The sequence below is a fragment of the Protopterus annectens genome, chromosome 1.part0, assembly GCF_019279795.1.
Source record: "Protopterus annectens isolate FY-2018-M chromosome 1.part0, PAN1.0, whole genome shotgun sequence".
In the NCBI taxonomy this organism is placed as follows: domain Eukaryota; kingdom Metazoa; phylum Chordata; order Ceratodontiformes; family Protopteridae; genus Protopterus; species Protopterus annectens.
The window spans coordinates 464,783,610-464,807,298 of record NC_056725.1 but is presented as its reverse complement, the minus strand read 5'-3'; the positions used below and the strand labels follow the sequence as shown (position 1 = coordinate 464,807,298).

The window sequence follows — 23,689 nt, the reverse complement described above, 5'->3', positions numbered from 1 at the left end:
TGATGCCTTGAAAGCTTCTTGCAGGGCCGCAGCCTCTGGTACTGTCATCAGGAGACATGCTTGGCTTCGTGAGCAGAATTTACCTGAGCAGGTTAAGGCTAAACTGTTAGATGCCCCTGTTCAGCATGATGTTTTATTTGGATCCAAGGCTGAGGAGGTTATTAATAAGATGGAAGAAAAAGCAAAATCTATGCAGACTGTCAAAGATTTTTTACAAGTTCAGCCTCCTAGATTTTCTAGAAATTGGCCCTCCAAAATTGGTCCTTTCCCACGTCTGACAGGGCCTCAAAGGGGAAGATATAGACGCTCCAGAGGTCGGGCGCAGGCTCAGGCCTCTTACAGGTCAAGACAATGGACTGCTTCTTCATCCAGAAGGGGAGAAGACAGACCTCAATCACAAAAGAAGCAGACCCAATGACTCTCTCCGTTGGGCTACAGGTCCTCCTTGCCTGGAAGCCCCTCTCGGAGGAAAACTTTCTCTTTTCTACCAAAATTGGACTCATATTACCCAGGACAAATGGGTTTTAGACGTGATTTTAAGAGGCTACAAATTCCACTTTCATACAATGCCAAGGTCTTCGAGTTGGCCGGATCTGCCAAAACATCAATGGTCAGAGGCCTTAAATCAAGTGGACGCTTTATTGGCCATGAGAGCCATAGAGCCTGTTCCACTTCCAGAGATGGGAAAAGGTTTTTACTCCAGACTGTTCCTGGTCCCAAGGAAACAAAACTCATGGAGACCTATTCTGGACCTCTCAGTATTAAATACCTTTCTGGAGATTCCAAAATTCAAGATGCTTACTCTGCAGCAACTTCTTCCCATGCTCTCCCAAGATGCTTGGATGGTGACATTGGACCTGAAGGAAGCCTATTTACACATTCCCATCAGACAGGAACACAGAAAATACCTCAGATTCAAGGCAGGTTCGAGACACTTTCAATTCTCTGTACTGCCCTTTGGCTTATCTACTGCGCCCAGAGTCTTTACTAAGTGTCTGGCTCCAGTAGTAGCTTATTGCAGACTCCAAGGGATTCAAATATACCCCTATCTGGACGACTGCCTTATTCAGGTGGACAGCAAGGATCTTTTACTTCAACATCTGCAGTTTGTTCAGCGTCTTCTCCTACTTCTGGGATTTTCAGTGAACACAAAAAAGTCACATTTGATCCCCTCTCAGCAAATGATCTTTTTGGGAGCTCTTCTAAACACAAGCCTACAAAGGGCCTTCCTTACTCCAGAAAAGCAAGTACAGCTGGCATCAATTTTCAAGACCTTGGCTACTTTGACTCAGCTCACTGCAAGGAAATTCCTGCAGACACTGGGCTACATGGCTTCTTGCATCCTGTTGATCCCAAATGCAAGGCTTCATATGAGAAAACTTCAATGGTACCTAAAGAGTGTATGGTCCCAGCATTACCACAGCCTGGAAACAATGATACCTCTGATTCCCTGCCTCCAAAAAGAGTTCCTCTGGTGGTCCAGGGCTTGTGCTTTAAACGAAGGGAATCCCTTTCGTCTACCTCATCCTGTTCAGATCATAACCACAGATGCCTCGGATTATGCTTGGGGAGCTCATTACCTAAACAATTGCCAGCAGGGCTATTGGACAAAGAAGCATCTTCCCTGGCACATCAACTTGAAGGAAATGTTGGCAGTTCAAAATGCTCTCTAGCCTTCCAGAGTCTTCTGCAACCAGGCCATCTTCTGATTCGCACAGACAATACCACAGTCATGTGGTACATAAACAAGCAGGGGGCTCTCACTCTTACCCCCTTTGCAGACTAGCCATGAGTTTATGGGATACAGCTCTAAATCTGAATCTGCATCTTCAAGCTCAATTCATTCCAGGAAAACAGAATCTCTTAGCAGACAGCCTAAGCAGAAATCTTTTGGATCCTCACGAATGGATGCTGGACCCCAACATATTCAGCAGGATTATGGCAGTTTGGGGTTGCCCTCAGATAGAGCTGTTTGCATCTCATCTCAATCATCAGCTGCCTCTCTTTTGCACCAGGTCCTTCCACAAAGCAGCTTGGAAAGTGGATGCCCTGTCTTTCAGCTGGAGGAATCTTTCGGGATATGCCTTCCCTCCTCTTCCTCTTCTGCTTCGGGTGTTACTGAAAATAAAACAGGACAAACCCAAGATTTTCATTTTGATAGCTCCAAATTGGCCTCGGCAGTTTTGGTATCCAACTTTAAGACACCTGTTCTTGGAACCTCCATGGATTCTGCCTCTGTTTCCTTCTCTTCTGTCCCAGCATCAGGGTCAGATGTTACACACTCAAATCAAGACTCTTTGCCTGGCAGCTTGGCTCTACAAGGGCCTTTGATTCCTTCTGCTTTTCCCAAACAAGTTTTGGATGTTCTCTTAGAAGCTAGGCGCCCTAGCACTAGAAAATCCTATGCTTCTAAATGGAAAAGATTCTGTATTTGGATGCGGGATCGAGGTTCTGATCCTCTTTTGCCTGACATTTCTTCCATTTTACTTTATCTCTCAGACCTCCTGCTTAAAGGCCTCTCCTTTTCTTCCATTAAAATTCATGCTTCTGCTATCTTGGCTCATTACAACACTGATCCCCCCATCTTCTCTCACCAGCTGGTGAGACAATTCTTGAGAGGGGCTAAGAACTTAAGACCTCCCAGAACTCCTCCTGTTCCTGCTTGGGATCTTAATTATGTTTTGGAAAAACTAACTTTATCCCCCTTTGAGCCTGCGGCTGCTTCGGATATCAAGTTCTTATCCTGGAAGACAGCTATTTTATTAGCTTTGACTTCTGCCTGAAGGGTTTCAGAGTTGCAAGCTCTCATGGCTGTGGAACCATACCTTATTTTCCACCAAGACAGAGTTGCCTTGAGGACCAATCCTACATTTATGCCTAAGGTGATTTCTAAAGTGGCTTTAAATCGGACTATTCACCTTCCTACTTTCTTTCCAAATCCTCAAAACAAGGGGAAAGGATTTTGCATTCATTGGACATACACAGACAACTACGGTTTTACCTGGATAGAACTAAAGATTTCAGAAAATCTGATCAGTTGCTTATCTCTTATGCCTCCAGTTCTCTAGGCAAGGCTATCTCTAAATAAACTATTTCCAAATGGATTGCTCATGGGATAAGGTTTTGTTACTCTCACTTAGGGAAGCAAATTCCAGGTACTGTTAGAAGTCATTCTACTAGAGCAGCTGCCACTTCAGCAGCTTTTCTGAGAGGAGTTCCTACCAAGGACATTTTGGAAGCTGCCACTTGGAGTTCAGTACATACTTTTTCTAAGCACTATAATCTCCCTTTGTATTCTAACTCTAGGGCAGGTTTTGCCTCTGCTGTCTTGCAGGGTCTTCTGGCTGCCCCTTCTTCTACATAACCTCCTCCCTCATCACAGCTTTGGGATTCCACCCTACAGTTATGACTGCAACAGTGAAACACGAAGAACATAGTACAGTTGTGTACACCTACCATAAATGTAGATGTTCGAGTGTCTTCACTGTTGCAGTCGGTGTTTCCCTCCCACCAATCCCCTCTTATTTTCTGCTTATTCTATCTTCCTCTTCTTTTGTGGTGTATTTGTGTTTCCTTTTTGGACATCTTTTAGTTACTTTGGGGGACTTCTGACATCTGGGGCAAGAAAGGCTGGAGAAGATGGCGTCGGCTGTCAGCTTTATACCTCTGCATTCTGACGTCAGGGTACTTGCTGGTACAGCCGACGCCGGACCCAGACTTTGGAATTCTGGCCGACCTCGGGCTGCCTGCCGGCAGGAACACCCTACAGTTATGACTGCAACAGTGAAGACACTCAAACATCTACATTTATGGTAGGTGTACACAACTGTACTTTTTAGATCATTCATCATTGTCATCTCTCCTTTTTCCATTTTTCTGCTTGGGTTCAGAGTGTTGCATCAACCGTCTCCAACTCTGTTGATTCAGTGCCACTTTCCAAACATTGACAGTCATGGCTGGCCTGTTACATGTTTTCTCTTGCCCATTCTGTCCATTCTTTGATGGGCATCCTTATTTTCCCTTGCCTTCTTCCTGTCTCTCCCAAATCTTTATCACCAAATTACCTGCTGCTTTGCTGCACTTGTGCTGAACCCCCTGTAATCTGTTCTCTTTGATTTTGTCCACACCTGGACTGCTTTGACTTCTCTGATATTTTCTCCTCTGTCCTATATTGTGCTGCTTACACACCTGTCTCGAACACTTCATCTCCATCATTTCTGGCTTCCTCAACTTCTGTGCCTTCACTGTAATATCATACAGAAGTACTGGTCCCATTACTGTTTTGTACACCTTACTTTTCAGTTTCTTTAGCATTCTTCTGTCACAATCTACCCAGGCACTCTGCCAGTTAGCTGCAACCCGTCTGATTTTAGCTTCAGCCTCCCATTTCAGATTTCCTTTTTCCTCAATGACCCCTACCAGATACTTGAAACTGTCAACCAATTCCAGTATTTTCCCCTTCTATCTCAAATTTCAGCTTCTTCTGATTTCCACTATTTGCTATAGTGGCAGTTGTCTTGTCTCTGTACTCTTTCTTCCCGTGTGCCTTCAGTTTTGCATTCCATTCTTCTATCATTTGCTCAAGTTCCTGCTCAGGTTGTGCTTATGATGCCACATTGTCTATATACAACAGCTTTGTTAATCTGTTTCCTAATGTAGTCCATCACTAGTGTGAACAGCAGTGAGCTCAGAGCACAACCCTGACACACGCACCCACTTGAACTGGGAAATTCCTGTGTGTATCTGAACACTCTTCATACTGTAGATTCTGGATGTTAGCTTGGAATCACAGAATTGATTTGCATTATACTATATCAAGAGTTAGGTGCAGGGTTATCTTGCGTAATACTTTTCTTTGGGTTACCAGGAGTGCTGCTGTGTCATTTCTGGTGATAACCGTTCAACTGGTACAAGTTAATCATTTCCCTATTAGGTGCATGTTTGGGGTTCTGTTCAAAATTTTGAAATTTGGAAGACTGAATGCAAGGCAGCCACCATTGAAAGCCCTGCATCTGTGTAAATCTTAATTTAGGAATGAATGACCTTAAATTAGTTTTTTTGTTTGTTTTTTTCCTAATATTATGCAGTAGTTATGAGGTTAGAATACATAAGTGGTGGGAGCATGGGTAGGTACATTTCCAATGCAAAAACTTGACAAGTTCTTGCTTGGGGTCATTGATCCCTAATTTTACTTTATGCTTATACTGACTTTTTATTTTCTTTTGATTTTGATCTGCTAGTGTGGTGTTTGCCAGAGGGATCCCTTTATGGGATGATATCAGAGTTAAATTGCTGTAAATTAATTTTTTATCTTCCACCTCATTTAGTGCTGCTTATCTCTCAGTACTTTTTCACTCATGTTTAGGCATTTTGATTCTTTGTTTTTTGTATTTCTGTTTTTAACAGAGTCTGGCATTTAAAGAAGGAGAACAGAAGGAGAAGGAATACATTCTGCAGCTTCGGGAACTGAATGCATCAAAATCTCAAACTTCTCAGCGCAATGAACAGCAACAGTACTGTGTTTGTGGACAACCTAGCAATGATCTAATGCTTCAGTGTGACTTATGCAAAGACTGGTTTCATGGAACATGTGTTACATACCCAAAACTCACCAATCAGAAACACTCCCTTGCCTGGTGGGACTGGGACTTCAGGTTTCTGTGTCCATTATGTATGAGATCTCGAAGACCACGCTTGGCAACTATTTTAGCTTTGCTAGTAGCATTGCAGAAGCTACCAGTGAGGCTGCCAGAGGGTGAGGCTTTGCAGTGCTTGACAGAAAGGGCAATAACTTGGCAGGACCGAGCAAGGCAAGCACTGGCAGTTGACGAAGTAACTGTTTTGCTTGAGAAACTGAATGAACTTGGGCAGCAACTCCAGAATGAGGTGACCAAGGAGCTGGTAGTACTAAAGGAGAGCACCAGAAATGAAGACTCCAGCCAAGAGGTAAAAGATTTTCTTGTTGCATCTCCTCAGGAGTTTTTATTAATGTTTTGTGCGTGCTGCTGTTGGAAAAGTATTCTGAGATTTGCCAACATCATTAATACCATAATGTCATGCAAGAACTGAAGTATTATCTCTTGAAAGTATTTCATTTAATAAGGGCTGGCTGCTAAAATTTCCAATGCCAGAATTTTATACTCCACAGGCTGATTTTTAGCATTGTTTTGAAGTTGTCATCACTTAGGTTCATAGATTACTGGGCTAACAACCCCAAAGAGCCTTTTTCAGCCTATCCTTGCTTCCCAACTCTTTTTGACAGGTCATGATACTATTCATTTTGTAGGGGGTGTAACTTGGATGTGCTTCCTAATTCTAACACGGATTACTCATCCACTGAATCATTTTGCACTAGAATACGTGCAGGGAGGAACGCTGCTCCACGTAAATGGGAAGCCTGTCCCAGAGAAGGGGTTGTCTCTGGGACATATACCTGTCCCTCCAACATGGCTTATTTATGTTGCAGATGTGGTTCAGGTCCCTAGATTTAGGTGCTTCTGATGCTATTTGTTTTTTGGAAGTGTATTAGGTCCATAAGAGCTGGCTCAGAAGCTTCTTTGAAGGCCAGGCATAGATCCCCCCAGCAAATCTGTAGGAGACTGTGTGCAAAGATGAGGCTTTGAGGTGGTCTGAATAGGACATGTTTTCTGCACCATCTATTTTTGTGTAGAACCTCTGTTGAAGATGTTCTTTGTGTTTCACTGTTGCAGTCATCACATTTGGGTTATCTGCTTGCAGTAGCCCTCAGTCAGCCTGATTAACAAAGTCTTGGGTGCTGCATCAGTTGCTGTCCCTTCTTCTGTGACGTCAGGTCGACAGGGGTATAAAACATGCAGCCGATGCTATTACATCAGTCTTTCTTGCCGTGTGGTGCCCGAAGCAGAAGCAGTTCGCAAGTGCCGGTCGTCCGACTCCTGAAATTTTCATTTTCGAGTTTCAGAACCGAAGTCAACTAAAGCTAAGTACCCTGTTGGAGAAACGTTTTCTTGCTCTAAACCGATGTCATTAAAAGTCAATAATTGTATTTCTTGTGGAAAGCAAATACCTCATAAAGATTTTCATTCGTACTGTATTCCTTGCCTAGGCCCTGACCATGATGTACTTCGCTGTTGGTTTTGTGCCTTATTTAAACCATGAACTATCCTCAGTCGGTATATTTACGCTTCTAAATATTTTGCTACTCTGTTCAATTATCCAGATATGTCATCAGGAAGCCACCCGACTTCCAACATTCCGAAAAAACGCAAAGATAAAGACAGAGACAGGCCACCTAGGTCCAAAGCTGTTGGCGATGCTTCTCCTAAGCTAGGCGCCAGTTCGCCGGTGCTCAGTGAGGCGCTTTCACAGCCCCTGATACCTGCTACTTCAGATTCGCAGGCCTCTACTGAGACCAAGATGCTTCAACTGTGGAACCTGCAGATGTCTCTACCTTGGATGGGTCCGGAGCCGCTGTGCAGGCACCAGCTTCTGTGGGTGTATTCAGGCCTACTGAATTGTGCATTAAACTGATGTAATTTTCTTCTTCAAGGCCTAAAACTCAAACCATGCCTAGAAAACTGACGCCTAGACCACATGGTCAGGCCTCTATGCCTAAAACACAAATGATAAGAATGGCTGAAGACCTTATTACTTTAATCAGAGGAAGCCAGCCTTCCCCCTTTAAGAGACCTAGGACTGAGTTTACTTATGGTACTTCTGACCAGGATTCTGAATTTTCTGTTTCCTCTGATGACCAGGATTTACCCTCATCTGTCTATGAGGATTCTAATGCTGAGGACTCTATTCCCTCTGCTTCTCCTCCAGAGGATTTCTCTTTTGGTGAAACCTTGCATACTCTCAGGAAGCATTTTCGTTGGGAAAGTCAGGATTTCTCTGATTCTAAAAAGAAGCTTAGGGATTTCTTACTACTGCCCCAGCACAGGCCTTTAGCCATTCCTCCTATACTAGACATTGTTGATGATGCCTTTTCGGAATCTAGCTTTTGACCCCTGACTCTCTACCTCTTGCTCCCAGAAAACCTGATAGATATTACAGGGTCCCTAACTCTCCCAAGTTCCTTTTTAAAAACCCTACTGCGGATCCTGAGACCATTTCACAGGGACCCAAGGACATTAAAGCTACTACTGCCAAAAATCCTACTCCCTCTGATAGAGACTCCAGGCTGCTGGATAGATGGGGTAAGAAAGTATACACTTGTGCAACTTTGGCCATTAGGGCCTTAAACTGCCAGTTTCGTATGTTAAAGTATCAGCAGCATATTATTGGATTGCTTAAACAGAAAATGATGATGATTCCTGATTGTGCTGAAAATAAGGATTTACTGCATTCAGCTGAACAAGTTGAAAAACATACTTTGCAATGTGATTTTGATTCACTAGAGACATCTTGCAGGGCTGCTGTAACTGGGTCTGTACTAAGAAGGCATGCATGGCTTAAGGAGCAATCCTTGCCAGATCATGTTGAAGCAAAATTACTGGATGCTCCCTTAAACCAGAACCGCCTGTTTGGCAACAAGGCAAAAGCTAAATCAATGCAAACTGTTAAAGATTTTTTGCAAGTACAACCCCCAAGGTTTAGTAGGCATTGGCCTTCCAAGAATTGGTCCTTTCCTGCCTCTTCCAGACGTTCTCAGTCCAAACCCAGATCCAGCAGAGCTCCCAGGCTTCAGTCCCAGGGTACGCACAGGACTAAGCAATGGGGGGCCTCCACTTCTAAATCAGTGAGTAATAAAACTCCCCCTGTGGTAAACTGTTTCATTTACTACTTCTTAAAACTTGCAAGCACTTCTTAACTGACTGCCCATTTGGGGGGAAAGATTGCTCTTCATGCAAAGAACTGGGAACTCATTACCCAGGACAAATGGGTTTTAAATATAGTGTCCCAGGGATACAGATTTCACTATCACACATTACCAACACCAAGCAGATGGCCAGATCTACCCCCAAATCAGTGGGCAGAGGTCCAAAAGCAAGTACTTTCTCTCTTAAGCATGGGGGCTATTCAGTTGGTACCAGAAGAGGAAAAGGGTCAAGGTTTCTACTCAAGACTTTTCCTGGTACTCAGAAAAGACAGTTCATGGTGTCCAGTCCTGAACCTGTCTTCTCTAAACACCTTTTTGTTGATTTCAAAATTCAAGATGCTGACTCTTCACCAGTTGCTCCCTTTGCTAGGCAAAGACGCCTGGTTGGCAACACTAGATTTAAAGGAAGCATACCTGCACACCACAGTCAGGGAATCTTGCAAAAGATACCTATGCTTCAAAGCAGGCTACACACACTACTAGTTCTCTGCACTGCCCTTTGGCTTATGTACTGCGCCCAGGGTATTCACAAAGTGCCTAGCTCCAGTTATTGCATTTTTGCAGGCAAAGAAATCTTCAAATATACCCATACCTGGACTATTGTCTAATTCAGGCAGAAAGCCAGGACATACTTTTGAATCATCTGGCCTTTGTACAAAGGGTGCTAACTTGTCTGGGGTACACCATAAACTAAAAGAAATCACAGCTGGTACCCTGTCAACAAATTATATTCCTGGGAGCAAGCTTGAATACAACTTCCAAGATGGCTTTCCTCATGCCAGAGAAACAAATTCATTTGACAACCTACTTCAAACAAGTGGCCACAAAAACCCTGCTATCTGCAAGACAAATACTACAAGCCTTGGGGTTCATAGCCTTCTGCATTCTTCTAATTCCATATGCAAGACTGCATATAAGGAAACTACAATGGTATCTGAAAAGCCTATCATACCTTGCCTATGCCTAGAGTTTCTTTGGTGGCAGAGGCCTGCCACCAAAACAAGGGCCTACCATTCACACTACCCCCTGCCGCCCAAACCCTAACAGACGCATCAGACTATGCATGGGGGGCTCACCTGGCAAGGAAATGCATTCAGGGCAAATGGAACCCAAGTCAAATACAGCTGCATATCAATCAAAAAGAAATGTTAGCTGTACAGAATGCTCTGACAACCTTCAAGGACCACATTCTTCCAGGACAATTAATGGTAAAGGCGGACAACACCAATGTTATGTGGTACATAAACAAGCAGGGGGTACACATTCTTACCCCCTCTGCAGACTAGCCATGGCATTGTGGAACACAGCCCTGAACTACCAAGTGCATCTACAAGCTCAATTCCTGCCAGGAAAACTAAATACACTGGCAGATGAACTAAGCAGAAACCTCATGGACCCACACGAGTGGAAACTGGAACCAAGGATTTTCAACTTGTTGATAAGCAAGTGGGAGAGCCCAGGTATAGACTTGTTTGCCTCCCCCCAGAACTATCAATTGGACAAATTTTGCACAAGGACTCCCCTCACAAGCTTGGAAAGTGGATGCTCTGTCCATCAGCTGGAAAAACCCATCAGTTTACACCTTTCCTCCTCTGCCTCTGCTCTCCAAAGTACTACTAAAGATCAAACAAGACAAAACAAGGACGATTTTGATTGCACCAGACTGGCCACACCAACACTCGTACCCCGTCTTGCGCAGTGCATCACCGTTGGCCCCATGGCACCTGCCTGACTCCTACCCTATTGTTTCAGCAGGAGAACCAGATTCTGCACCCTCAGCCTCAAACTCTGAACCTAGCAGCCTGGCTAATTACCTATTCTCTCCTTTACCATCCCTCAGTAAACCAGTGATGAATATCATTTTAGAGGCAAAGGAGGCCTAGTACTAGAAAATCTTATGCTGAAAAATGGAAAAGATTCTGTGTCTGGAACCAATCTCAAGGGATGAGCACAGTATTTGCCCAGCTTACCTCAGATTTTACAATACTTAACTGAGATACTTCACAAGGGCCTGTCTTTCTCCTCCATCAAGATTCACGCCTCAGCCATTTCAGCTCATTATAACACAGAACCTCCCCTCTTCTCTCATCCACTACTCAAGTAGTTCCTCAGAGGGGCCAAAAATCTACGACCACCCAGGAGACATCCAACTCCAGCCTGGGTCCTTAACTTTGTATTGGAGAAACTCACTCTTCCTCCTTTCGAGCCAGCTGCTACTGCAGACTTAAAATTCCTTTCTTGGAAAACAGTTTTCCTTTTAGCAATCAATTCAGCAAGAACGGTATCTGAATTACAGGCCCTCATTGCAGTTGAGCCTTTCATCATCTTTCATGCGGACAGGGTGTCCCTCAGGAGTCAGGATCAATCCCTCCTTCATGCCCAAGGTGATATCCAATGTGGCCCTTAATCAGTCCATTCATTTGCCAACCTTCTTTCCTAATCCACAGAACAAAGGGGAATGGATACTGCATTCCTTAGATGTGCACAGACGACTTAGATTCTACTTGGACAGGACTAAACCTCAAAGGAAATCTGACCAACTGCTGGTGGTATTTGCAACAGGGGCAGAGGGGAAGGGTATTTCAAAGCAAACCATTTCCAAATGGATAGGCCATTGCATTCATTTCTGCTACATGCACCATGGAAAACCTATCCCACAGGGGCTCAGACCCCACTCAGCCAGGGCTGCATCTAACTCTACAGCCTTTCTCAGAGGCATCCCTACCACGGACATCCTAGAAGCTGGTACCTTTTGTTCTGTACATACTTTCACCAAGCATTACCATCTGCCAATTTTCCTCTAAATCCAGAGCTGGCTTTGCCACTGCAGTCTTGCAGGGCCTTATAGCTGGTCCTAATGCTATCTAAATTCCTCCTCCCATCCTTAGCATTGGGAATCTACCCAAATGTGATGACTGCAACAGTGAAACACGAAAAGTACAGTTGTGTACACTTGCCATAAATGTAGATGTTCGAGTGTATTCACTGTTGCAGTCCTGGTTACCCTCCCTCCAGCCCCCTTACTTCTTTTGACTGTACCTCTACTCTCCTTTACTATACTCAAAAGCTTTTTGGTGTATTTGCTTTTTTTTTTGGAGGTATAACCTTGTATATTTATAGATTTAATTGCTTCCCATTACGGGGGCACCTGACATCTGGGGCAAGAAAAACTGATGTAATGGCATCTGCTGCATGTTTTATATCCCTGACGACCTGACGTCCCGGAAGAAGGGACAGCAAGACTTTGTTAATCAGGCCGACTGAGGGCTACTGCAAGCAGATAACCCAAATGTGATGACTGCAACAGTGAATACACCTTGAACATCTACATTTATTGTAAGTGTACACAACTGTACTTTCCAGTTGTTGCATCTATCTGGTCAGGTTCATACTGAAAGGGTCATTGTACTTCTTGTCTGATGAGATCCAAATACAACAAAACAATATCTTTGGACCAAGATGCCATACCCTTGGTTATACTTTGCCCAACATAAAGTGATTTCCTAACTCCAGTAGACACATGATGGTCAAAGGTCAAGTCAGTGTCTACATGTGTTTCCAAATCCCAGACCACGGGGTCTACTCATAAGGTTGCGTTATCAATGGAGTAATTCCCAGGGGTGGTCATTCTTCCAAAAGATTCTGTTATGCATGTTTTGGCACTGACATTTAGATTGTTATTCTGATATTGGTTATTAGCTTGTGTCAGGCCTTCTTGAAGGATGTTTGGGCCATTGGGGGATTCTGAGATTGTGCCTTTAGTGAGACTTGAAGTTGTCATCACTTAGGTTTGCAGCATGAAGGAATCCTTCATTTGGAAGTAAGAATAGTTCTCCCAGGCCAAGGTCAGATATAGACAGCTTCTAGGCCTGCCTGAACCCAGACCCCTGGCCATCTCTCCAGTTTGTGAAGTCATGGCAAATTTATTTCATGATTCACACTTGTGGAAAAACTCCTAACCCCCTGGACGTAAGAAGCCAGACTGCTTCTACAGGGTTTCCATAAACACTTCTGAAAGAAATCTGTTGTGGGTCTTACTATGATATTTCTAAACTCCAGTAGGGGAGTTTGTAGTCATCTTTGAACTTGGCCTGCCAGAGACCTTTTTTGTTGGCTTTGACTTGAGAGAAGTAGACACCAACATTTTTATTAGGGAGCTGGAAAATTCACTAGATATTCTTTATAGTTCACTGTTGCAGTACTGACTCTTAAGCTTTCCTGCTTGCAGGAGCCCGAGACCAGCCCAAATACCAGAACTGCAACTTTTCCCTTTGTCCCGAGGGATTTCCTTCTGTTTCGATGTCAAGATGTCTGTGGTAATCCTTTCAGTGTCAGGATGTTAGTGGTAATAAAGTGCAGTCAACTGGCATCATATTCTGTTCTTTCTTTCTTTCTTGCCACAGTCTGATGAACATCTCAGTTGCTGGCTTTACAGCATCAGTCCATCCAGTCAGTGTGAAGACAGAAATCTAAATAGTATGCTGTATGGACATTTTCCTGTCTTTTCTTTAGTATGAGAATTTGTAGATGTCAGAAAGTCAGTAACTGTCTTAGGTGTGAGAAGTCCTGCACAGACGTTTCCACATTTTGCCTTTTTTTTTTTTTTTTTTTTTTTGCCAACGTCTGAAACATGAAGTGCCTAGTAGTCCCCAGTGTACACGCTTTAACTGAAGAGGTATTAAGTGTAGGGCCAAGTCTTTATAAAAGCATTTGCAACAAACGTCATGTGGTTGGTTTAGGCGTGAGATGCTATCTAGTCCCTCTGCCCAAATTCCTAAGAAAATAAAACACTGTACATTGGAGAAGAGTACTCGGAGGGCTGTCGACTCCGTTAGTGTCTGACAGCCCCACTTGGATCTAAGTTGTGCATAGTGGTAGTGTGCTTTTGTAGCCCCCATATCTGACATCTAATGTAGCTGAGACCTGTTGCATGGCCCCTGTGGAAACCACTATGCTATTATCTATGTTGGCATCCTTTTGAGCAGAAGCTTCCTAGTCATTGGTTGAGTTTGGAGCTACTTCATAGACACCAACATATATGCATTAGTGCTGGTTACCAAGGATGAAGATGGCATTCCTCCATTCTTAGTGAGAGAAGAGGTTGAGGGCAACCCATTTCAGGTCATGGTTACCCACCTGCAGTCTGAGGCTTTCCATTCCATCTCCACACCCAAGATGAAACCCAGGCCTCTTAAATCAAAGCCACCTGTTATCTGTTTTTCCCAGCTTTAATTTTCCAGGTCGCAGACCAAATACTCCAGAACTCAACCTGCAAGTCCTTTTCAGACTGGCACAGGATTTTATGAATTTAGTGAAATCCAGATACTCAGTTGTCTGAGTATAAGATCCTGTCCTAGGAATCCCTTTTGTTAAAAGAAAAAAGGGACCCTTTTCCCTTTTGGAGACAAAGGAGCTAGCTTATTTGGATTAGTTCTTCTCACTTATTTCCTAGACTCGGATTTTGAAGGCATCCTCTCTTCAGCCTGTCCACCTGATGGTGGGGTTGCCATTTACAGAATAAAGGAATCGTTAATTTGGAAGTCAAAATTCTCCAAGTTAAATATCAGATATAGGCATCTCCTAGGCCTGCCTGAACACAGACCCCCGACCGTTCCTCCAGATGTTCTTCGTCTCGCATTGCTGCAGTCATAACCTGTGGGTAGTCCGCTGTCCTCGGTTGGCCCAAATACCAAAATGTTAGGCTGGCGTCGGTCATAGTCGCTCTGATCTGACGTCAGTACGCAGTGGTACTAAAGCGCATGACCGACGCCATATCCTCAGTCTTTCTTGCCGCATGGTCCGAAGCAGAAGCAGCGTTTGCAAGTGCAGTTCGGCGTCCTGAAATTTTCGTATTCTGAGTTTCAGACCGAAGAACAAGTTGGGCTAAGTACCCGTTAGAATATTTTGTCTTTTCTTGCCTCAGTTAAATCCGGATGTCAGAAAAAGTTAATAATTGTATTTCTTGTGGGAAACAGATACCTCATAGGGACTACCACTCTCTCTGTATTCCTTGCTTGGGGCCTGAGCACGACGTAGTCGGGTGTCGCTTTTGCGCTAGATTTAATAAGCGCACCATTAAACGCAGGTTAGATTGTGCTAGACTTGTTTTTGGTAAGCGGTGCAACTACAATATGCCGTCGGATCCTCCGACTACCGCTAAGAAGCGAAAAGAGAAATCGTTAAAGTCTAAGCAGGATGAGTCGTCCGTTGCGGACGCCGGTTCTTTGGAAACTACGGTGGAATCTGTGGATCCAGCCGAGGTTTCAGCTGAGTCTCAGGGGGAGCCTTTAATATTGCAGGAATTGGCCTCTCAGGAGTCAGGTCAGGCCGAGGGGGCCTCTCAAGTTTCTGTAGTCCCTTCTTTACATAAGGTTGTTAGGCCTTCTACGTCTGTCACTAAAGTACCTTCTAAAGCTAGGCCTGGTCTTTCTGGCACAGGCGTCAGCCCTAGTTCTGCAGGCTCTGTTCCTAAAAAACATATGCTGAAAATGGCAGAGGATTTGATTACTTTAATCAGAGGTTCTATGCCCCCTCCAGATAAGAGGCCTAGGGTAGAGACTGAGGTGGAGGGTTTGGAGCATTCCTCAGATTACTCTGAGTCTTCAGCTGAGGACATTCAGGATTTTCCTCCCTATTCTGATTCGGATGCAGAGGACTCCTGTCCTTCTGCTTCTCCTCCAGAGGATTTTTCTTTTTCTGAAACCCTGCATTCAGTGAGGGAGCATTTTAAGTGGGAAGGTCAGGATTTCTCCGATTCTCGTAAGAGGCTTAGGGAATTTTGTTTTACCACAGCATAGGCCCTTGGCCATTCCCCTGTTTTGGATGTTGTTCAGGATGTTTTTTCTGAGGCTTCCCTTAATCCTGATTCTTTACCTCCGGCCCCTGTCAAGCCAGACAGGTATTAGAGTTCCAGAGGCTCATAAATATTTATATAAGAGTCCTAGAGCTGACCCAGAAACTATTAGCCAGGGACCTAAGGGTGTCAGGGCTTCTGTAGTAAAGACTCCAGTTCCTCTGGATAAAGATTCTAGAGCTTTGGATAGGTGGGGTAAAAAAGTGTATACCTCCTCCACACTAGCTATGAGGGCTTTGAATTGCCAGTTTCATATGCTGAAGTACCAGAATTTTCTGTTAAGTCAGTTGAAATCTAAGGTAGATGCTTTAGCTGAGGGTATAGAGTGTAAGGAGTTGCAGGATTTAGTTCATGCCTCTGATCAGGTAGGTAAGCATTCCTTGCAGTGTGGCTTTGATGCTCTTCAGGCTTCTTCCAGGGTGGCTGCCACTGGTTCAGTTATTCGTAGGCACGCCTGGCTTAAGGATCAGAATTTGTCAGAGCACGTTAAAGCTCGAATTTTGGATGCTCCCCTCCAATCTGAAGTTCTTTTTGGTTCTCCTGTTGAGTCAGTTTTGAAGAAAATGGAAGACAAAGCTAAGTCCATGCAGACAGTTAAGGAATTTTTACAAGTGCAGCCCCCTAAGTTTAGCAGAAATTGGCCTGCAAAAGGATGGGCATATCCTTCTTCCGATTACCAGTCTAAGGGCAGATCTAGACGTGGTAGGGGCAGAGCTCATGCTCAGGATTCTTTCAGACCTAGGACGTGGAGTTCTCCTGCACAATCTTCTGGTGAGGGCAGGGGTCAGCCTTTTCGTAAACAGACCCAATGACCTGTATCTCCAGCTGCCAGATTCCTCCTGTCTGGCAGCTCCTCTAGGAGGAAAGTTGGCACTGTTCAAGCAAAATTGGCTTTTGGTCACCCAGGACAAATGGGTGTTGGACATTATAGATCGGGGCTACAAGTTTTATTTTCACACCTTGCCTCCTTTCAAAGGCATGCCGGACGTACCTCCTCAGCAAAGGCTGGAGGCTCACAAACAGATTTCTTTACTTTTAAAATGGGGGCTATTCAGGTGGTACCTCCGTCAGAAGTAGGCCTAGGATTTTATTCTCGCCTGTTCCTTGTGCCAAAGAAGGGGAACCCTTGGAGGCCAATTCTGGATTTGTCTATTCTCAACACATACCTAGACATCCCAAAATTCAAGATGTTAACTTTACAGCAACTTCTGCCTCTGCTAGGCAAAGATCACTGGATGGTAACTCTGGATCTCAAAGAGGCTTATCTTCACATTCCTGTCAGGCCCAGTTGCAGGAGGTTCCTGCGTTTTCGGGCTGGTACTTTTCATTATCAGTTCTCTGCATTGCCCTTTGGCTTATCTACTGCGCCCAGGGTGTTCACAAAGGTCCTGGCTCCTGTGATAGCCTTCTTAAGACTGAGGAATACAAATTTATCCTTATCTGGACGATTGCCTGATTCTTGCTCAAGACAGTCACGTTACTTCAGCATCTACAGTATGTAATGGCAGTGTTAAGGTGCCTAGGGTATTCTGTGAACGAAACAAAGTCCAGTCTAGTACCCTCTCAGGACATGTGCTTTCTGGGTGTGAGACTGAATACAGCCTCTCAGATGGCTTTTCTGTCCCCGGACAAACAAAGAAATCTTCCCCTATACTTTCAGCAATTATCCCTACTGTCCAGGCTGACTGCAAGGACAGTCCTTCAAGCCTTGGGGTTCATGGCATCTTGTATTCTGGTACTTCCCAATGCCAAACTACATATGAGGAAGCTACAATGGTATCTCTAAAGCGTATGGACTCAACACTGCCACGATTTAGACACTGTCATTCAGATAATACCTTGCATCCAAAGGGAGTTTTTGTGGTGGGCTCAGGAATGTCACCTAAACAAAGGACTCTCTGTGACCTGACCAGAGGCGAGTCAGATCCTAACGACAGATGCCTCGGACATGGCTTGGGGAGCACATTTCAATGGGAGATGGGTTCAAGACACGTGGCCTCCCAGACTACAGCATTTGCATATCAACATGAAGGAGATGTTAGCAGTCCAATTTGCTCTGATGGCTTTCAAGGATCTACTTCAACCAGGACAGGTGTTGATTCAAACAGACAACACAACAGTCATGTGGTACATCAACAAGCAAGGGGGAACCCATTCGTACCCTCTTTGCAAACAAGCTATGATTTTGTGGGAGACTGCTCTGTTTGCACCTCACTCTTCAAGCAAGGTTTCTGCCAGGAGCACAGAACTCCTTAGCAGATGTTTTAAGCAGGCAACTGGTGGACCCCCACGAGTGGAAATTGGATCCTCATGTATTTCAACAGTTGACAGTGGCTTGGGGAACTCCAGACATAGATCTGTTCGCGTCCCCACAAAATTTCCAACTGCCAAAATATTGCACAAAGATGTTTCATCCAGAAGCTTGGAAAGTGGATGCTCTATCTTTCAGTTGGAACAACCTTCACGTCTATGCCTTTCCTCCTCTGCCTCTCCTTCCCAAGGTGCTCTTGAAGGCCAGACAGGACAAGCCTTGCATGATCCTTATAGCTCCAGATTGGCCACGACAGCACTGGTACCCCTTGCTGAGGAGTTTAGTTCGGGAGCCTCCTTGGCCTTTGCCAACAATTCCAAACCTTTTGTCTCAAGAAAGCAATCATTTCCTCAATGTCAAGATACAGTCCCTGCATCTGACAGCCTGGCATATTCTGTTTTAGACCCTGGGGGGTCGCAGTTTCCTCAACAAGTTTTAAATGTCATTTTGGAAGCCAGGCGGCCTAGTACAAGGAAAGTTTATGCTGATAAATGGAGGAGATTTTTTCTTTGGAGCACAGCAAAGAGCTTTGATGTTTCACGCCCTAATTTGAGTGTTACACTACAGTACCTTACAGACTTTCTAGACAAGGGTTTGTCTTTCTCCTCCGTGAAAGTTCATGCTGCAGCCATTTCTGCTCACTATGACTGTGATCCACCATTATTTTCTCACCCTTTGTTTAAGCAATTTCTTAGTGTGGCAAAGAACATAAGACCCCCACGTAGAGCTCCTACTCCTTCCTGGGATCTCAATTTTGTGTTGGAAAAACTGACTTTACCTCCTTTTGAACCTGCAGCTATATCTGAGTTGAAGTTTTTGTCTTGGAAGACTGCTTTTTTGTTGGCCATTACGTCTGCTAGGAGGGTATCTGAATTACAGGCTCTAATGGCAGTTGAACCCTTCCTAATATTTCATAAGGATAGGGTATCCTTGCGTACTAACCCTTCTTTTATGCCTAAAGTTGTTTCTGATGTGGCCTTGAACCAATCTATTCATTTGCCTACTTTTTATGCTGATCCCCAAAATAAAGGGGAAAAAAATTTGCACACTTTGGATATTCACAGGCAGTTGCGTTATTATTTGAGCAGAACTAAAGGGTTCAGGCAGTCTCAACAGTTATTCATTTCTTTTGCCTTGGGTTCACAAGGAAAACCTGTTTCAAAGCAAACTATTTCTAAGTGGATTAGCCATTGTATTGCTTTTTGTTACTCTCATCATGGAAAGGAGGTTCCGGCTGGGATTAGACCTCATTCCACTAGGGCTACTGCCACTTCTACTGCTTTTTTGAGGGGAGTAGCTACTAAGGATATTTTGGAGGCAGCTACTTGGAGTTCAGTGCACACTTTTACTAAGCATTACCATCTCCCTCTTTATTCCAAGTCTAGGGCTGGGTTTGCCACTGCAGTTTTACAGGGCATGTTAGCAGCTCCTAGTGCTTTTTGATTTTGCCAACCTCCCTTACCTTTGCTTTGGGATCCTACCCACAGGTTATGACTGCAGCAATGTGAGACGAAGAACATAGTACAGTTTTGTACCTACCATAAATGTAGATGTTCGAGGATCCACATTGCTGCAGTCCATTTTACCCTCCCTCCTTCCCCTCTGTAGTTTAGGCTTGCTGTGTTGCTTTTGGGGTAATTATTTTGCCTGTAATTGGTGGTTGGGTATTTTCTATTTTTGGCTATGGCCTCCTTTTTTTTAGGCCTTCTGACATCTGGGGCAAGAAAGACTGAGGATATGGCGTCGGTCATGCGCTTTAGTACCATTGCGTACTGACGTCAGATCAGAGCGACTATGACCGACGCCAGCCTAACACTTTGGTATTCGGGCCGACCGAGGACAGCGGACTACCCACAGGTTATGACTGCAGCAATGTGGATCCTCGAACATCTACATTTATGGTTGGTGCAAAACTGTACTTTCATGAAGTTCTGGATGGTGTATTTCATGATGCACACTTGTGGGCAGACTACTAACCCCCTGCCGCTAAGAAGACAGATTGCTTCTACAGGTGTCTAGAGTCCCATATGCACTTGTATGAGAATTAAGTTGCAGATCTGCCTGTGGTGTCTCTGAACTCCAGTAAGGGATATGGTGAGTCTGTCTGCAGAACCCCATACTAGATTACAGGGAGAACAGAATTTTTGTCCAGTTTGGTAGAAATACATACACATCAGCTATCCTTGCAATTTAGGGCTATTTGCTGCCTATTTCATATGCTCACCTACCCTGGAAGTCTGTCCATAACCGAATGAGACATAAGGTGGGGTGGATAGTGGCTAAAGAGCCTTAAAATGGATTTGGAACTTGTATGTGACATTAGTTTCAAATTGCTAGGCAGTCCTTTAAATGTGACTTTCTTGCATCGTGCAGAGCAGCTGGCTGTGGGGTCATTAGGCAGGAAACTTGCCTGGCTGAGGGATCATTCCCTCTCTGAGCACATCAAGGCAGAATATCTTGTTACAGCTTTGGATAAGGTTAAAGACCTTTTTCAATCCTCACCCCCAGATGTGTTAGAAATTACATGAATGAAAACTGAAACTTTTCTCTGGAACAAAGAGGAAGGACAGGTTTACCAAAAAGTGATAAAGCAGCTTCTGAGGTAGAAATGGGTGTCTTGGATCCAAAGCCCCAACAGGGAGCAGCAGTGAATTATCTTAGATCCTCCCTCCCAAGAAATCCACCCTAGCCCTTTCCTGCCCCATTGCTGCCCAAAATAAATAAGAGGAAGACTGTGCCTATTTGCATAACAGCGCAGGAAGTTAACATAAGACAAGACAAAACAAGACAAGAGGGTTTTATGAGTTAAAGCTCAGCCTACTGCCTACAGATTCAAAAAACTCCTGGGTTTCAGGGTATTTCCACAGACCCCAAGCAACAAAGGCACTTAATGCCACTGCAGATTGAAAATATTTTAGAATATGGATCTATAGGAGTAGAACTAAAAAGAAACGGACAGGAATTTTGCTCCAGACTTTCCTGTCTTCTAAGAAAGGAAGTGTCTTGGGGCCTCATTCTGGAATTATCAAGTTCAGATAAATTCCTGCTTGTGTCTTCGAAATGTTAACATTACCACATGGGAAGGGCAGCAGGAATAAAAAGGTTTCTGTCTGACAGATGGCTTGGTGGTAGCCAACAAGTGGTTCAGAAAGAGAGACTGTCACAAGATCACAACTCAAGTAGACTTCCTCCTTGTAAGGAAAGGACACAGGAGTGAGGGCACAGGGAGTGGGAGGGTGGCCTAATGGTTAAGGTGTTTGCCTTACAAACACAAGGTGCAGGGTTTGAATCTCACAAGGGATAATTGGCTAGGCTTAAAATGGCTCGCAAGGGCAGTTAGCTTAGTACATATCTATGAATCTAGTAGTAGAGTCAATGATTGCAAAGCCATCCCTAGTGAAACAGTTAGCTCACAGCATAAACCACTGGTTGCCACAATCAGTTGTCAGAGAAGGTGCTAAGTAGGGTTATCATAATTCTTTGTATGTAAAAGGGGACGAAAAAATATGTGCTGCTACCAGCACATATTATTTCGTTGTCTTAGGTAGAAGAGCTAAAAAAAAAAAAAAAGGGTCGTTACTCTTGTAGGACTAAAACTAAAGACCTTTTTTTTCCCCTCATGTTTGGGGATTTTTGATTGGCCCGTATGCCGATATACGAGCCAATCAAAACCTCGAACAGCGGACCCTCTTCTGTTCATTGCTGAACATCAAGCAGTTCCGCATTAAACAGAGCTCCACTTTTTGATTGGCTTGTATACCGGTATACGAGCCAGTCAAAAACATGCACAGCGGACCCTCTTCTGTTCAATGCGGAGCATCAAGCAGTTCCGCATTGAACAGAGCTCAGTTTTTTGATTGGCTCGTGTACCAGTATATGAGGCAATCAAAAAAAAAAAAAAAAACAAAGCTGAGGAAAGACTCCGAAATAGGCATATCTGTTTTTTTGAAAATTCTGTGATTTGTCCGGGTTTTAAAACCCGGACAAATCGCAGAATTTTCAAAAACCGCCTGGACAGGAGCCCAAAAAAGAGGATGTGTCCAGGGAAACCCAGACATATGGTAACCTTAGTTCTAAGGTCAATAGAGACCAGACTGAAGACCTTTAAGGTGACTGGATGGTTTAAGGGACTTAGTCAGGGCTCTAGCACCTCAAGAGGAGGAGGAAATAAGAGGAGTTGAAGAATAATGGCAGCACCTTAAATCAGCATATCTGAAAACTATAGAACGTATATATGGCTGGGCCAGGTACAGAAACAGTTTCATAAGGAAAGCTTATGGTGGAATGCAGAAGTCCAGGAAGTTATCAAAAGAAAGGAGGAGTGTAGGAAGAAGTGAGAGATAGAAAAGATGGGCCTGGCTTGGAAGGAATACTGGCTTGCTTACAAAAAAGCTAAGCGAGGAGTTGAAGTAGTAAAGAACAGGCATCAGAAGCACACTACCAGCTTCTGGAAAGTGACTCAGTAGATGGCACAAAGAAATTGTGTCAGATAGCAAGGCAAAGACAGAAAGATAAAAATAGTCAGACACCCAACATAATGGATGACAGCAGCATCTTGCTCATATTCCACAGGACATCAAAGACAGATGGAAGGAGTAGCTCTAGCATGAAGAAAACCCCAGACAGAGCCTATGATGAGAGAAGAAGAGGAGCCCAGCATAGAAGAAGTAGGAACAGCACTAAGGAAAATAAAGTCAGGGAAAGCAGCATGCTTAGATGAGGTCACAGCAGGTATGATAAAGATGTTGGCGACATAGGGGAAAAATGACTCCCGATGATACTCATAGCAGTATGGAGAGAGAGGCATATCCCAGATGACTGGAGAATAAGCATACTGGTGCCAGTGTTCAAGAACAAAGGGGATATCCACAGCTGTGGCCAGTACAGAGGTATCAAACTCCTATTACATTGCATGAAAGTTCCGGAGAGGATGATAGATAAATGAATAAGCAGAGTAGTAGAACATAAGATGGAGAGATGAACATTTCAGATTCCGATCAGGATGCAGCACAACTGATTCTGTGTTTGCAGTGAGTCAGATACTTGAGAAGAAGCTAGTAATGAGGAGAAAGAGCCCAACTCTGTATTCCTAGACTTGGAGAAAGCATATAACAAGGTCCTAAGAAAGCTGATCTGGATAGTCCTGAGGTGGTTCAAAGTCTGAGAAATGTTAGGAAAATTAGTGCAAGCTATGTGTATGGACCCAGTTATTCAAGTATGAGCAGTGTTCAGTCACAGAGTGTTTCCCCAGTGGGAGCGGATGTGCATCAGGGTTCAGCTTTGAGACCACTGCTGTTCATATTGGTAATGGACTACATTAGCAAACAGATTGGAGGGGACAAACCAACAAAGTTGCTGTATGCAGACGATGTGGCATTATAGGCAGACTCTGAGCAAGCACTTCAGCAAAGAATAGGGGAACGGAATGAAAAACTGAAGCCACACGGGATAAAAATGAGTACAGATAATACCATTGTAATGTCAGCAAATGGTGGAAATCAGAAGAAGCTGAGAACTGAGATTAAACGGAAGGTAGTGGAACTGGTTGACAGCTTCAGGTATCTGGAAGAGGTGGTCGAGAAGAAAGGAGGACTGAGTAAGTAGGTCAAAGCTAGCATCAGAAGGGCTGCAGCCAATTGGCACAGTGTGTCCGGTGTAGTGTATGACAGAAGAATGCTAAAGAAGTTGAAAAGTAAGGTGTACAAAGCAGTGGTGAAACCAGTAC

At 44.1% G+C, this 23,689-nt stretch overlaps 1 protein-coding gene across 2 annotated transcripts in view; it reads left to right on the top strand.

Moving 5' to 3' along the window:
- The window catches only part of KDM5C (lysine demethylase 5C), a gene marked incomplete at its 5' end in the record, with an annotated part of 2,556,543 nt that overhangs the window by 2,097,735 nt on the left and 435,119 nt on the right, over positions 1 to 23,689 (top strand). Inside the window, 2 exon segments of one of the 2 annotated variants that reach the window (XM_044060510.1) lie at positions 5,407 to 5,946; positions 14,986 to 15,036. In XM_044060510.1, the coding sequence (XP_043916445.1) occupies positions 5,407 to 5,946; positions 14,986 to 15,036 (591 nt within the window). 2 annotated transcript variants of the gene reach the window in all.